The following is a 16998-nucleotide window of genomic DNA, read 5'->3' as shown; positions in this document are numbered from 1 at the left end:
CTCCAGCAACTGTCAAGGACAGCCAAAGAGGTTTTTTGTTTTTAGCTTCATTATGAACTCATGGATTCTTATGTGTTTGATGTGTGTTGATTCATTGTAAACTTTTTTTTTTTGATATTCAAGTTGTCCTCCCTGGGGTAAATGGGGGCTCTTTTAAGTTGGCTCTGGAGCCTGTTGGCATGGCCTCATGAGTCTTTCGTAGCTTTCTTGCTTTCTGAAACAAAAAGGCGTGCTGGGCTCACCCTGGGCATTTCCTGCCCTAGTCCTTGGATCTGCCATTTTGACAAAAGTCCCCCTACCTTTTAGTGAAAGTGGTATTTAGGCGGTATGATCTGGGTGCCAAGAATATTTATGGCTCCTGGGTTGCCATTGCCTTCAGACCTTTTTGGTGAACAGAGCTTAGAAATGCATATTTTAAGAGAGGATAAAAACTCGTAAATTTATAGTGGTATTTTTGATTCAAATGAAATTACAGGACTTTACTTCTTTGATTTTTTGCTTGTATCATTTCTCTTCTAAGTTGAAAATTCTGGTTTCCTAACATAATTAACTACTTATTTGCTTTATCTTGCAATATACCTGTAATAGTTTCAAAACTAACCTGTAATCCTAGCACTTTGGGAGGCCAAGGTGGGCGGGTTACCTGAAGTTGGGAGTTCAAGACCAGCTGGCCAACATGGTGAAACCCCATCTCTACTAAAAAATAGAAAAAATTAGTTGGGTGTGGTGATGCGCACCTGTAATTCCAGCTACTCTGCAGGCTGAAGCAGGAGAATCGCTTGAATCCGGGAGGTGGAGGTTGCAGTGAGCCGAGATTGTGCCATTGCACTCTGGCCTGGGCTACAGAGTGAGACTTTGTCTCAAAAAATAAATAAATACATAAAATTTCCTTTCAGTTCTTCTAATCCTAAAAAAAAAAACCTCATTGGGGGATATTTGTGTAAATACTAGGTTTTGAAGTCATTTGAAATAACTATTATAATTATATTATGATATAATATATCATATAATTATTATAAATAATAATTATGTGCCACTGACGATATCTAATTAATATTTCAATTTGTTTTCCATTTTTAGGGATTGCTTTTTATTTCTTTTAAGTTTTAAAATTACTATGGTGTAAAACACTTACATGATTTTAAACCCCAAATTATAAAACAAGACATATTCCCAGGAGTCTTACTCTGTGTTTTCTCTACCTTATTCCTTCCTCCACCCTATAATTTATATATGTGAATATATATAATATATAATATATATGTGCGTTATAATTTATATATGTGAATATATATAATATATAATATATATATATATAGAGAGAGAGAGAGAGAGGTAGGGTCTTGCTCTGTCACCCAGGCACAAGTGCAGTTATGCGACCTCAACTAACTTCAGCCTCCACCCCCTAGGCTCAGACGATCCTCCCCCTCAGCCTCCTGAGTAGCTGGAACTACAGACATATGCCACCACATCCGGCTAATTTTTGTATGTTTTTGTAGAGACAAGGTTTCATCATGTTACCCATGCCAATCTGGAGCCTCTGAACTCAACCAATCTGCCCGCCTCAGCCTCCCAAAGTGCTGGGATTACAGACATCAGCCACCGTGCCCAGCCTTTATAATTTTTATTAGTTTTTCTCTTTTTGAAAATATAACTGAATTTTATACATGTATATTTCTTCCCATTTCTCATAGAAAGGAATCATATTATGAATTATATTTTAAATTGTTCTTTTTCATTTAACAATATTTGATGGAGATTATTCTGTATCAGTGTGTAGAGATCTGCCTTATTCTTTCTTATAGCTGCATCGTACTCCATTGCATGGCAGCACCATAGTTTTGTTTCAACAAGTCCCTTATTGGTGGACATTTGAGTTGCTTCAGCCTTTTGCTATTACTAATTGCAGTAACAAACAGCCGTATGCATCTGTCATTTTGTGGTCTTGCCAGTGTGTCTTTGGGATAGATTCCTGGAAGTGAGATTCTGGGTCAAATTGTAAATACACATTTACTTTTGCTAAGTATTGCTAAACAATTCTTCTCCATAGGGATGGTAACATTTTCCTGCAGGCCTTTTAATAGAACAAGGGGTCTCATTCAATAAGTTCATTATACAGAAGCTAGAAGACTGAGAAGATATATGATAATGGTTTCAAAATGTTTGAACTGCTATTATGACATTCACAGGGTGGAGACCTGTTTTGCATAACTTTGGAGGGCATACTTGGGATTAATTTCAAAACTGTCATTAAGTCCCGTGATCAAACAGCTTCCTTAGCTCCTCATTCCAACAAAAGGATGTCCGAGCATTGTCTGTGGCGTGCATCCCAGACTTTCCACGTTTCCCTTTCAACCAACCTTTTTCATCTGTTTTCCCACGTCTCTACCAGAGCCTATCGTTCTTCCCAATAGGATCCCTTGTCTCTCAAACATATCCCCTGCTCTGTGTCCCAGAGTCTTTGCTTGTTATGTTCCTAGTCACTCGTGGGCAAGGGGACATGTGTTCATAGCCCCTGCCCAATTTGCTCGTAAGTGGGCAGAGGGCTCGATGAGGATGGGCTCCAAGTCCAAGGACATTACTGGGTCTGGGCATGTGGGTACAGCTTCTCGGTGACATAGGAAGGAGTGAAGTGCAGTTAAGGCAGGAAGAAGGGAGACCAAGGCAGCCAGTGTGTTGTATTCAAGTCTGTGGGACCATGAAGGCCTCACGAGGGGCCACCCGTGAGAGACTGGTCATAGCTTTTCTAAGGCTGGTGGGCAGGGAAAGGAGGAAAATCTGCTTTATAAGCAGTCCTGCATATGGGCGGAGACCACATTTGGTTTTATTTATTGCCACATTCTCAGCACCTAGAGCGGCTTCTGTGTAGTAGGTGCTAACTCACCACTTGTTTCAATGAACCAAATGAGTTCACTCACGAAAACTTATGTCTACAGGTGTGTGTCCACCGAAGCACCATCTACCCTGTGGGCCAGTTCTGGGAGGAGGGCTGCGATGTGTGCACCTGCACCGACATGGAGGATGTCGTGATGGGCCTCCGCGTGGCCCAGTGCTCCCAGAAGCCCTGTGAGGACAGCTGTCGGTCGGTGAGTGGGGCAGGGGCTGGGCATGCCTGCAGCTATCAGAGCGGGAAAGTAGAGGAGGGCATCTTAGGAAGGGTAAGAAAGATTCTTTTTTTTTTTTTTTTTTTTTGAAATGGAGACTCGCTCTGTCTCCCAGGCTGGAGTGCAGTGGCACAATCTCGGCTCACTGCAAGCTCTGCCTCCCGGGTTCACGAGGAAGGGCAAGAAAGGTTCTTTAGTGACCTCTGGTTCAAGGCTAGGGGTGAGGAAGAGGGAGCGGGTTAGGGCTGGGTAAGAAGAAAAAGCATGAGCAAAGGATTTCTGCGTCATCCTTCTGCAGTTCAGTCCTTGGCTAATGGTCATGTCTGTTGTATGGCCTTAAGTCTAAAGGACTGGTGGAGTAGGTTTGAGCAGAGACATGGGGAGGACTAAATGCCTAGAAAAGCGGACTTGAAGTTTTCCTTTTTCTTCCACCCTCATGTATCACCTTCGCCTGTCCCTAGAACAAATGTATGCTCTGAATTTTCTAGGATCGTCCTGGTTTCAGTTTACTCTGGTGTTTCCACGTAGACTGTTGATTTTCAGACCATATTTATAATTTGAGGTACGGAAAACATGATCCCTGTTTCCCAAATCCAGTTCGTGGTGGCTGCCCCTGAGGCTCCTGTGTGTGCTGGGGTGCCCTATTCTTGCATGTTTAGGATGGATCAGACTGGAGAAAAAGGGAGCAACAGTCTGCAGGGAGGACTGTGGGTCAAATTCTGCTTGCTGGTTTAATGCGATTATTATTACTACATTATTATCAGCAGATAATGATGTTAAGAGAAGAGGTGCCAGGGCAGGCGAGCACATCCATCTTGTGGTTGCTTTTGCAAATGTCAATGGCAGTGAAGGCAGAGTTCCTGAAGGTGTTTTCGAGGTGAATTGTTTGACGGAGGAGGGCCTGAGGGCAAATCCCGAAACCCAGGCCCTTCACCTGCTATTCTACCTGCATTTGGGTACAGAGAGTGAGCGGAGGTGCTCAGTACCTTTGGGAGAGGATGATGCTGTGGTATCCAGGTGTTCCTGTGGGAAACACTAAGTTTTGGAAACCCTTTGGTTTTCTTCTCCTCTCACAGGCCATCTGAGGCCAGGGAAATAACTTGCTGTCAAATAGAGTGCTGCTTAGAGGTCATTTTTAGAAAATTGACAACCAATATATTTCGTGTTTCAGTGGGGAGTTTTGCTTGCAAAGAATAGAACCCATTCAGGCTAGCTACAATAAAAGGGGATTTGTAGAAAAGATACAGGAGGATCTTTCAGACAGGAAGTGCAGGATTTGTAGGTGGGCACCATGGTCCTACAGCATGTCTCTCCATTTGTCCTAAGAGCCGGTATTTCTGTCCGTCTGCTCCAGCTCCTCACTGCAGGCCAGCTTCCTCTGTGCAGAAGTTTTGCTTTCTCACACATTTTGTTTACACACAGCTTTGTTAAATCTCACTTCAACTCCACACAGCTTTTCAGATCCATGGTTCATCCCTGTCCAATCTGACTTACTTGGTCTTTGTGTTTCACTGATCAACTTCTCAAGAGGAAAGTTGACAGGCCCAGCTCAGCCCTTGGATCGGGTCCACTGTCCAGTTCATGCTCTGGTCCAGTCAACTATTGGGGGAGCTGCAGGTCCTGGGGTATAATCCTGGCTGCGTAGAAAAGCTGGGGGCAGTTTCAAAAAGAAGATGAGTAGGGAGGTCAGGGCAGGAGTGGAGGAGGAACCATGTCTAGAACTCTTGACCATGTGATTGCTCTAGGGAATCGAGTGCCCTGTCTTAGAGGCTGAATGTTCACATCTTCTGGGGCGGAGAAGGGAGCCTCGTGGTTTAAAATCTCAGGGGACGTGGGAGGCTGGGCTTCGATCTCTACTGTGTTGAGTGAGGTGGGAGCTTAAGTAAGTTACAGATGGTCTCAGACTTCATTCTGCAAAGAGGGTAGTATTGTTAGAGCATTATTAGCTCTGGTCCGACCTCAGAGGCACTTGGGCTCATATATGCCGGTCCATGTGTTGTCTAGGTTGTGACAGAAAAGAAAGAACAACACTACCATCATCACCCTGAAGCCACAGTCTGCAGAAACACACTTTCCCCAAGCTCCTCCATAGTTCTCTGCTCTTCATGTCAGAGGAATGGTGGCAGGCAAGCAGGGGCATTGGCGGCTTCTCAGGAATGTTCTAAGCGGGCCTCAGGCGATGGCCTTGCTTCCATGTCCATAGTGAGAGGAGGCCTGCACCTCTGTACAAGCCTTTGAGGGGATTTTCTATGAAGCCTGATTGCCATCTGACTCCTCACCCGTAGGCTCCTGAATGAGGCTCAGTCAAGGTGTAGGAACTGTATTCTGAGAAGCCGAAGGAAGTCCATTAGATATTATTTACTCTGTGATACTCCTCAGGAGGAAGAAGAGGGAGGGCTGTTCTTCTCAGTATCAGACAGGAAACAGGGCCACCCCAGGGAACGGGGTTGGCCAGAACCCCTGTAGCTCACATGAAGCCTGTGGACACTGGAGGGTCCTGACCCGAGCCCAGAGCCCGTCCTGTTAGGCTGGTACAACCCGCAACTCCAGTGTTGCAAGGGCCAGTCTGACCCAGGAAGTCAGCTTTTCAAACCGTGCTCCTCAGATTGCCTCAGAGGGGACAAGTGACCAGAGCTTGGCATCTACCACCTCCATTTCAGTTATAGCAATTGTGCTTAAAGGATTGTGCTGCTAGATACATTCATAATTTGTTTTTCAGTGCATATGTTTTCAGGTTGGGTGGCTAGTAGACCTACTTAGTTTCATTCTTATTTGGGAAACCAATGAAAACAGGATGGAGAAGAGAGCCAGGAGAAGGGCCTGGGATGTGTATTTTGATACAAGATATCAAATGTCAATATAAGCGAGGGAATTTGTTGGAGGAAGGGAGAATAAAGAATTGAAAAATATAGGCTGGACCCTGGTTGTGCGGCCAGAAAACAGGGTTGCTGTGGGGTGTGGAGGGGAGTCTCAGAAAGATGGAAATTTGGAGGGATGGCTAAAAGTGTCTGGGTTGGAGAAGCTAGCGGGGCTGTGGGAACAGACATCTGGCCTGGGAGCCATCCGTAATATTGACACTGTTTGCCCATGGTGAGAGGCAACAGGAAACAAAAATAATATGCAAATCTCGATCATTCAGCCTTCTAGAGAGGCGCACGAGAATGACAGCAGATCCCTAAAGGTATGAATTACTGTCTTCTGTGTTCTTTGAGTCTTTGTTTCTGACCCCCTGAGACCTTGTTTTTTTTCTTTAATGGCATTTGGAATGTTCCGCTGTATCGTGGAGGGTGTGTACACAGATTGAGGCATCCTAATTTGTTGTCTCCTCCGTAGTACCTAGTACATCATAGGTGCACAGTAAATGACTAGAATCTTGGCTGATTAAAGCCTGGAGACAGCTCACTGCACACTGCTGGGAGGTGGGCGGGGATATCAATAGGTCTCGTGGAGACTGGGTGGGGTTGAGCCAAGTCTTAGGAGTGTTGAGACCGTCCGGAGAGAGGCACACGTGTTGTGCATCTTCAGATTCGGCCCTGCTCGGGAGAGTGCTTGGGGAGCAGAGCAGGCTGCCATCCACACCCGTCCTGAACAGCTGTGGTTACTCTTTCTCTCTTAAGGACACAGCTCCAAGATGGAACGTAGTCCTGGGTTCTTTTCTCTTGGCTCCTGGGACAAACACACTGTCATTGCTTTGACTATTCTTTGTATAGACTTTTCAGTCCGTGTTCATGATGCTTTAGCCAGATTGGAGGACCTTCTAGAGGCAAGATGGGCTGACAAACTCCCAGGATGCTGGTCTCCCTGGCATGCTTTCTGGGGAAGCTTTGTCTGTCGCTCTCTCATCTCACTTTTCTTTTGTAAAGAACACCGTACCCTATAAATTACTAGGTAAATGTCAAGTAACCTCTTGGGGAAGCCCAAATCTGCACGTTGGTGAGCAGTATTGGGATCGAGTGTTCGTCTCGTATGGGAGGCTAGCCCTGCGAGAGTGGAGACTGGATCCCAGTCATCCTGAGTGTGCCTCCCGGTCAGTGAGGGTCCCTAGAGTTGGCCATGATAAGGGCCAGATTAGTAAGCTGCTGCTAAGGGAACTCTGGGCTGTCTTTAATGCTCCTATGGACTGGATCATGGTCTCTCTCAAAGTGGGATCTTTCAGGGGGCAGAATTATATCTCTGCAGCTGATGTAAGACTTCGTTTAGTGACCTAGTGGTTGCTGCTTCTTGGCATGGCCCTGAGGCTGGCTCACAACAAAGATGAAAATGCCCAGACCAGTGATCACTTGGCACAACCCCAGGGCTCAGTACGCAGGAGGCGTAGGTAAGAGCCCCTGTGTCTTTGCTGCTGGCCTGTCCTTACTCTGTTTTTTCTGCTTTTCCAGGGCTTCACTTACGTTCTGCATGAAGGCGAGTGCTGTGGAAGGTGCCTGCCATCTGCCTGTGAGGTGGTGACCGGCTCACCACGGGGGGACTCCCAGTCTTCCTGGAAGAGTGTAGGTCCAGGCCCCCGGGACGGGGAGGAGGGCAGATTGGGGCCACTCCAGGGACCAGCGTTGACCTTGGTTTCATCTCATTCCCTGCCCTTTGCTTTCCCCACTGGGCATTTCACCCAGCTGTTGGTGTTATCCAGATGCCAGCTGGGATGACCTGCCCCTTAGGAACTAGTTAAGACGGCCTCAGGCTTCCCATTTTGTAGATTTTGGGAGAAGCCCAGGGCCCTCCCGGGGGGATTCGTGCTCTCTCATTCACCTGTGAATCTGAGGTGCTGTGGCTGAGGGGCTGGTTTTGGGATGGCCTCACCACCCCTCCAAAGTGCTACAGGCTGCAAGTACTGTTCTGGACCACATCAACCCAGGCAGGGTCCTCAGACCTTTTCACTGATTTCTACTGAAACCTCCTTGGTGGTTTTAGAGAGGTGGAAACCTTTACAACCCAGAAAAGGAACAGTATTTCCCACAGTCCCTCTGCTATTTCTGCAGGTCTGGCTGGGGCATCTTGCCAGCCCCCCATTGCCCCACTCTTGTCCTCTCCTGGCTGGCTCACCCCCGCCAGTCCCTTCTTCTAACACAGAGCAGTTCAGCTGTCCCCCATGTGCTGCCAGGTTCTCTCTTAGACTCTGATGCTCATCAAGCCATTTTCTTAAACACAGAGGATTCCGTCTTTGGCGGTTTTAGTCCAGATGCTAGGAGAATCACAGTTCTTTCAGTCTGGTCAGAAGGATAAGGTGGGTGGTGCCAAGTCCTGGCAGCCTTGGGAGCTGGTGCTGGGAACAGGTGAACTGCCCATATGGGCCTTGCCTCTGTCTTCCCCAGCAAGACCAATGCACTTCCCTTCGAGAGGAAGGCCAAAGGTCTGCTATCTTGTCCTGAGCCTTCCCATCTCCTACCCAGGCCCATTGCCTTTCTCCTCCCCAGTGATAACAGAATGACTCACTGGGCTTTTTCAGGTGAGTTTCCACCTCCCCCTCTAGTCCGAGTTGCCTATGGGTTCTCTTCCCTGTGTTCTCCCCTCCCCACCTTTTAGTGCTTCTGCTCCCATGTGCCCTGGATGGAGGCAGGTTTTGTTCCTTCTCCGCAGGGTCAAGGTCCAGCTCAGATCAGGGGCTGCCCCATCCTGGTGGGGCTGAGAGCTGGTCCCTTTGCGCTCAGTATTCCTGCCCCTTTCCCCATCTCTCGTCTCCCTTCAAGGCCCACCCCACCCTGCCCCTCATCAGTGTTTGCAAAGCATAAGGTCACCTGGGCTTCTCTCCTTTACCTCAAGTCTCCATCTTACCTAAAAGACTTGGGTGTTGGCAATGGCTTTGCTGCTGAACCATGTCAGGGGTCAGCGGGTGTGGTGGCAGTGGGTCCTCTTAATGAGCCAGTGGCCGAGGCTCAGTGAGTGAGTAATCAGAGGAGGGAGAAGTCTGGAGGGTGGAATCAGGCCTGCAGTGGGAAGATTTGGCCACAGGGAGTCAGGAGTGGGGGGTGAAGAGAATGGCTGCAAGTGTTTGGCATTTTCTACACCTCATCTGGAAGGAGAAGAAATAAGCAGGCACCAGGAGAAGTAGGTCAGGGCCTGAGATGGCGGCAGAGGGCACCTAGTTACATATCTGGGTGCTGGCCGACACAGAGGGCACTCGGAGTGACATTTTCTGGGGAAGATCCTCCTGGTGACTTTTCTGAACCATGGTCTTGGGCCCTTTCAGTGCTTCTTGCCCATGGTGACAACCCTTGGGGTCAGGCTACCCATGTGCAGTCTTCGTGGACAGATTGCAGGGCTGCAGGGGTCCCAGGCCAGCCTTCCCAGGCTTCTGCCAGCTCCCTGTCTCCCCTGACCGTGGGAAGCGGCACCAGCCTGGGAAATGGGTTGAGCTTCCCGGCTGTACCTTCCCACTGATGGCCCACACTGCTGCTGCTTGGCCGGAGTGTCTGAGCTCAGCTCAAACCAATGCTGAGGAAGGGAGGGTGAGTCCCCTGGCTTCTCCAGGGTGCTTGCCTGGGTGCCTCAGTCAGGTGATTTTGACCCAAACTGTTTGAGTGGTGCTCACTGAGACGAGCCCCACTCATCCCCTCCGTAGGCCCTACCCTGTGGTGGGACTTACATGTTAAGCCAGGCTTCACGTCTAGAAACCACCTTCCTGAGAGAAGAGCCCGTTCCCATTGGGACCCTGGGCTCCAGCCCTGCCCCAGCTTGTTGGACTAACTCTGGTGCCCTGCAGGTCGGCTCCCAGTGGGCCTCCCCGGAGAACCCCTGCCTCATCAATGAGTGTGTCCGAGTGAAGGAGGAGGTCTTTATACAACAAAGGAACGTCTCCTGCCCCCAGCTGGAGGTCCCTGTCTGCCCCTCGGGCTTTCAGCTGAACTGTAAGACCTCAGCGTGCTGCCCAAGCTGTCGCTGTGGTAAGGCATGCAGGCTGGGGCTGGGCTGGACCGGGCACCACCTTTAAGCCTCTCTTTCCACTTTTGGCTCCTGAATTCTTTGCCTTTTTAGCAACTTAGGGAAATGGATAGGACCGAAATCTTCCCATCTGCTCCTGCTGCTTTTATGAGAAAGCAAATAAAATGGGAAAACCATAGGAATTTCCTGAAGATCACTACATGGCAGGACTGGGATTCGGCCCTAGGCTTCTCTGATTTGGAGACCACCTTTGTAATGCTGTGACGTTTCACCCAGGGGAAGGCATTCAACTTGCCACCCCAACGCTGCCAACAAACAAAAAAATGGCCACAACAACAAAAACGAGTTCTTTCTACCATATCCTGCTCTGAATTTTATTTATTTGTTTGTTTGTTTGTTTGAGGCAGATTCTCACTCTGGAGTGATTGGCGCTATCTCTGGATAGACTAGAGTGCAGTGGCACTATTTTGGTTCACTGCAACCTTGGCCTCCTGGGTTCAAGCACTTTTCCTGCCTCAGCCTCCGAGTAGCTGGGATTACAGGCATGCGCCACCACGCTCGGCTAATTTTTGTATTTCTAGTAGAGATGTGGTTTTGCCATGTTGGCTGGGCTGGTCTTGAACTCCTGATCTCAAGTGATCTGCCCACCTCGGCCTCCCAGAGTGCTGGGATTACAGGCATGAGCCACTGTGCCTGGCCACTGAATTCTTGAAACTGAGAATTTCAAGAGTAGCGTTTCATTGTTTCATAAACCCAAACATCCTCCCATTCATCCCATCTCTTAAATGTAAATTCACATAAGCAAGCGCTGTCGCTTGGAGAACGTACGGGGCTCTTCTCAATGTGGGCTGCATGGGGAAGGGAGGCCGCTGTGGGCTCCAGCAGTAGGACCCCCAGCGCTGGGTTGTGGGGTGGGGGGAAAGGGCCGACCGATACAGGAGGGAGGCCCAGACACGGAGGAGGAGCCCCAAAGAGAGCAGCCTGCTCGCCGGTCTCACCAGGGTGTGTTTTGCCCACTCTCACTCTGTACTTTTCTCTCCCCCAGAGCGCATGGAGGCCTGCATGCTCAATGGCACTGTCATTGGGGTGAGCCGCTGCCCTCTTCTCCAGAGCAAGTGGTGGGGACAGGGAAGGGGGTACTGCGGGAAGGGGAGCAGGCAAGTCATTGTAAAGCAGAAATGAAGGAAACCAGAGAGACCTAACCCCAGCTTTCCACTGCCTGTGGGACGTGCCTGGCATCATGGAACCCAGGCTAGGACCATCTTCCTGACTCTCCTGGCCTGTCTCACACTCACTTCCTGGCCCCCACCTCAGGCACCTGTACATTTCTTCTGTGCGCAGAGAAGCACTCTGAAGTCATTGTGCACGTTTTAGTTTGTCCCCTCTGCCACTACCTGGGCTGCCTCTTTGGCATGAAAATTCTCACTCTTACCATCTCGATACTGGAGGTGAGAGGACAGGAAGGCAGTGGGCCATAGGAGACAGGAGGAGCAGCAGAGTGATGGCTCGTGGGAGCTATGGGTGTGTGGGCAGGAGACAGGGTATGGGAGTGAGGTGAGTGGGGGGTTGGGGGATGCTGGGGGGCCTGACCCTGGTGCCTCTGCTTCCAGCCCGGGAAGACTGTGATGATCGATGTGTGCACGACCTGCCGCTGCATGGTGCAGGTGGGGGTCATCTCTGGATTCAAGCTGGAGTGCAGAAAGACCACCTGCAACCCCTGCCCCCTGGTAAGAGAGGCTCAATGGGGACCGAGGGCATGGACTGGACGCTTGTGGGACCCAGGCAGTGGGACCTCACTGCGGTCTTTAAATAAATAAATCTCTCATAATTTTCTGATTATAAACAATAATTGATAATAATAAAGAAGAGACTAAAAATCACCCACCCAAACCGCATGCCTCAGAAATAATTATAATTTTAGTTTTATAAGTTGCAAACATTTTCTTCCTGAGTTTTCAAAATAAACACAGTATTTGCCAGGCTTATGATACTATGTTTACAGTTCTGTATCCCTTTATATATTTTAAGAAACAGCACCACTGTTCTTTGAAAATATTAAAAATTAGTCAACAAATATTTATCAGACACCTCCTATGTGCAAGGCTCTACACAACATTCCTTTGAATGGATGTGCCTCGTGTATACAACCAAGCTATTATTGCGGGACATTTGGATGGTTTCAAATATTTCACCCTGTTTTTGCCAGGCCATGCTGACGATGCTTGTTCTGAATACTTCCTTGAGGTGGTTCTGAGAGGTGGACTCCTTGTTCCTAGTTTGGGAGATGAAACTGGCATTCCGTGGGTTTCAGCTGTGACTTTTAGTAACACCTCACTGGGAAGTTTTGAGCCCATGGCGGCAGGGCAGGGCCTGCAGCTCAGGAGGGGCCTTGGCTTCTTCCTCAAGCTCCCTTCTGGATGTGGGGCTTCTGCTGTTTTAGAAAATGCCATTGGTCAGAGGAGTTTCTTGTGAGCTAGATGCATGAACTATGGCGATGGCTTTCTCAGAGGGTACAGGGAAGTGCTTGTCTCCCTCAGCTCGGTGAGACAGTCGGGGCTGCAGCAAGGTGGAGAGGAGCCTCTTATAAGCAGGCAGCACAGTGGCCAGAGGGGAGGGGGTGGAGGCCAAGAGGTCGTGCAGGTGCGTTTTACACTGTTGAGGACAAGGGACAGGTAGATGTTCTACATCTGTGTTCTTCATGGCAATTAGAGGTATCATGCTCAAAGTATGGGCTTAATAAAAGAAGTATGGAGCGGATGGGTCTGTAGGAGACACAGCTGTTTCTGAGAGAATGATTCAGAGAGAGCATTCCTTAATTAGGGAGAAGGTAAGTATGTGGTTTTCCTTTTGCTTATTTTTTTAAAAATCCCAGTTGATGTTTTAGGATTTGGGGCCCAGTTGTGTGCACACATGTGTGTGTGCGTGTGTGTGTGTGTGTATTGTGTAACAACCCTCCTAGAACACATCTGGGCTTCCATATGGAATGAAACAATGCTGCCTGGAGTCGTGTGGCATCCCTTTTTCCTGGGATGTCCACTGAAGTCCAATCAGGGCAGTCAGGAGACAGCAGGCCGCCCACCTCAATGCCAGCCTGTGGAGACTGCACTGCAGCCTGCTCTCTGGAGGACAGGCCCGCTCACTCCCTGCAGTGCCCTCTGGTGTTCAGAGGGAGCCACAGCCGCTTCCTCCGTATCTGGAGAAATCCACCTTTAGAATCCAGTCTCAGATGTAGGTTTCCAAATACTCAAAAATCCATGGCCCCATTTGGCCTGTGTATTCTTCTTCTTTTTCTCCAGAATTCTGGTATCTCCCGGGGGAGTGCAAGCCACCTCCTCTCTCTTGAGATCCCTTAGATTCGCCCTCCCTCTATACATCTCTCAAGCCTTGCTGAATCCGGCCTCTGCTGATCCCGTTCTAGCTCAGCGTCCTCCGCTAGTCTTACTACGTCTTCTGCCATGAAGGGTCTCTGGGACACCTCCTGGGTTGGGGGTAGCTGTGGTGAATTAGGTCTAGGTAGGTCGGCTTGAACTGCCCACGTTGGGCTGAAGTGCCAGCGTTGCCCGAGATGTGAGTCTTCCGTTGCCTCCCAGGGAAGCCAGTGCTCTTACCTAAAGGGAGAGCAGCAGGAGGCAGTTTGTGCTGATGAGTGGTTGAGATGAGGCTTGACAGCTGACCGCTCAAAGAAAGCATGAGGAAGAGAGGTCACTCTGCTGTGGAACCCTGGAAAGGCGTCCCAGAGGAGGGCAACCCTGAGTGGACCTTGAGCAATGAATGGGTTGAATGTCGAATAGACCTTCCAGGGAAGGGCATGGTGAATGAATTAACCGGCAGCCAGAAGCTGGGGTGAGAAAAGGGAAACATGGGGAGATGGATGGGAGGGCTGCGAGCAGTCGATGAAATACATGGAAAGGGGCCCTGAGGGGTGTGCAAGGCAGTTTTAGGAGGACAACTGTGTGAGGAAAGCAGGACTAATTGGCTGCTCAGACCTAAACAAGTGAACTCTGGGGCTGGCTGGGAACTTGCTCAGCAGGAGGAGGAAGAGGCTGCTCCTGAGAAGGATGTTTCCTACAGTGATCAAATGTTCTGGGGAAAACCCAAAGGGCAGCTCTGCCCTCCCCTTGAACGGGGGAATGTGGAACACATACCCCCAGCCAGCAGCAGCCAGGAAATCCAGCAGTGCCCTAACAAGTCCTGTTCATCGTGTGCAGCTGTGGTCTGGACCTGCCGGGTAGGAGACATGCTGCAGAGCAGGCCGTTTCCTCCATTCACTTCCATGCTCTCTCCTCCCTCCCTTGCTTCTTCCAAGCCCCTGCCACACCCTTAACACTGTTGCCCCCTTCGGCTTATTTTCTGCCTCCTTTCCCTTTTCTTCCAAATCTTTCTTCTCGCATAACTGCCCTCCACCTTTCCTTTTCTTGGCCTAACTTTGCCCTCTGCCTCCTGCTGTGTGGATTTTGCCTCCCTGACTGCCCTGTCCTCACTGGCTTTTCCTTCTGCCTGCTCCTGAAGACACGTCAAGTTTATGGCTTGATTTATGAGAGCAAATGGTTTAAATTAATCTCTGAGCAAGCTTACTGACTCCTAACCTTGATCTTGGGACAGGTCGTCTGTCTGGGTGCTCCAAATTGACTTGGTGATTCACAATAGAAAAGCCTCAGGACCCCAATGAATGGATCTCTGAATGGTGATCACTAAATGTGGCAAAATGAGAAAAAGAATGATGACAGAGTTGGTTTCTCACAAAGCTAAATTGATTCTTTAAAAAATTCTGGGATTATGTGATTACATTCTTTCTGTTTTTCGGGGGTACGAAGGTGGAAAGGGTCAAAAGAACTATAATTTTTTTTTCTTCTGAAAGCAACGCTAATAATAATTTTTAGGGAATGATGAGACAGTAGATGGTAGCTTGGTAGCTTTTTGTATGTATGTATGCATGTATGTATGTATGTACGTATGTATGTATGTATTTATTTTTAGACAGAGTCTCTCTCTGTCGCCCAGGCTGGAGTGCAGTGGTGAGATCTCGGCTCACCGCAAGCCCCGCCTCCCAGGTTCACGCCATTCTCCTGCCTCAGCCTCCTGGGTAGCTGGGACTACAGGCGCCCACCGCCATGCCCAGCTAATTTTTTTCTTTTTTTTTTTGTATTTTTAGTAGAGACGGGGTTTCACCGTGTTAACCAGGATGGTCTCAATCTCCTGACCTTGTGATCCACCCACCTTGGCCTCCCAAAGTGCTGGGATTACAGGCATGAGCCACTGCGCCTGGCTGCTTTTTGGTTTTTATTTTATTAAAATTGTTTAAAACACTCTTACTTTGCAAAATAAAAAGTTGCCAGCCCTGTTTTTCTCCCAGTCCTGTGTCTCGAAGCTGCTTCTTTGTCCGATGCAGATATAAATAAGGCGCTCTTACCTTATGCCGCTTCAACAAGTCCCTAGCTGCACTGAGCTATGATTGCACCACTTGCCCTCCAGCCTGGGTGACGGAGCGAGACCTTGTCTCAAAAACTAAACAAAACTAAACAAAACAAACAAGAAATCAAGTTCCTAGCTGAACTTATCTCCTCTGTGAGTGTAGGGGTGCCAAGTAGGGGCCAGATGCTGGGGATACAAGAGAACAGCAGAGACACAATTTGCAACTTACCATGCTTCTCAGGGAGAAGTTTTTTCCAGCATTCTATGGGAGTTCCAGTTACTTCCTCACCAATGCTTGGTATTGTCATGCTTTTCAATTTTAGCCATTGTGAAGTGATATCTTCTAGCATTTTTTCCTTACTGCTTCTCTAATTTCAGAATCTTCTAGTATTTTAAATTTGCATTTCTCTGTTGGCTAATGATGTGGAGCATCTTACATACTTATTGGCCATATCATCTTTTGTGATGTGTTTGTTCAAGATTTTGGCCATTTTTAAATTGGGTTGTTTGCCCTTTGATGATTGATTATGAGTTTTTTTCTGTATTTTGGATACTAGTCCTTTATAAGGTATCTAATGAAATATTTTCTTTCAGCCAGTGGCTCAGCTTTTATTTTTCTTAATTGTGTCTTTTGAAGATCAGAAGTTTAATTTCAATAAAATTCAGTTTATAGATGTTTTTCTTTTATGGTTAGTGCTTTTTATGTCCTGTTTAAGAAGTTTTTGTCCATTGTAAGGTCATGAAGATAGTATCCTATGTTTTCTTTTAGAAGCATTATAGTTTAGTTTTACATTTAGGTCTATGATCCATGAGGAATTAAATTTTAAATGTGGTATACAGTAGGGGTCTCCCATATGGCCATCCAGTGGGTCCAGCACCATTTGTTGAAAGATGATCCTTTCCTCATTGAATTATGTCGGTGCCTTTGTAAAAAATGAATCGCCGGCTGGGCGTGGTGGCTCACGCCTGTAATCCCAGCGCTTTGGGAGGCTGAGGCAGGCGGATCACCAGGTCAAGAGATGGAGACCATCGTGGCTAACACGGTGAAACCCCTTCTCTAGTAAAAATACAAAAATTAGCTGGGTGTGGTGGCAGGTGCCTGTAATCCCAGCTACTCAGGAGGCTGAGGCAGGAGAATCACTTGAATCCGGCGGGCAGAGGTTGCAGTGAGCCAAGATCACGCCACTGTACTCCAGCCTGGCGACAGAGCGAGACTCTGTCTCAAAAAAAAAAAAGTGTATGTATGGATCAATTGCTAGGCTCCTTTTTTTCTGATCCTTTGTCTATCCTTATGGTCACACCACTGTCTTGATTACTGTAACTTTATGGTTAGCCTTGAAATTAGATAATTTAAGTTTTTCAACTTTGCTGTTTTTCAAGATTGTTTTGGGTATTTAATGTCCTTTCAATTTCTATATAAATTTAGAGTCATCCTGTTAATTTTTATTAAAAAAATGTTTAAAGTGTGCCGGATTATATTGAATCTATAGGTTAATCTGGAGAGAAAGGATGTCTAGACAATGTTGAGTTTTTCAATTTATGAACATAGTATATCTCTTCGATTATTTAGGTCTTGCTCTCAGTCTGTGCTGCTGTAACACAATAC

General features: G+C 47.9%; 1 protein-coding gene across 1 annotated transcript in view; it reads left to right on the top strand.

Moving 5' to 3' along the window:
- Window positions 1-16998, top strand: part of VWF (von Willebrand factor) — a 176571-nt gene that overhangs the window by 146298 nt on the left and 13275 nt on the right. The window contains exons 43-47 of the mRNA XM_001160508.8: window positions 2937-3086; window positions 7484-7594; window positions 9802-9982; window positions 11026-11066; window positions 11591-11707. Of these exons, the coding sequence (XP_001160508.4) occupies window positions 2937-3086; window positions 7484-7594; window positions 9802-9982; window positions 11026-11066; window positions 11591-11707 (600 nt within the window). The remainder of the gene's footprint in view (window positions 1-2936; window positions 3087-7483; window positions 7595-9801; window positions 9983-11025; window positions 11067-11590; window positions 11708-16998) is intronic.

The sequence above is a fragment of the Pan troglodytes genome, chromosome 10 (genome assembly GCF_028858775.2).
Source record: "Pan troglodytes isolate AG18354 chromosome 10, NHGRI_mPanTro3-v2.0_pri, whole genome shotgun sequence".
Classification (NCBI taxonomy): Eukaryota; Metazoa; Chordata; class Mammalia; order Primates; family Hominidae; genus Pan; species Pan troglodytes.
This window is presented reverse-complemented; position numbering and strand designations above follow the sequence as displayed.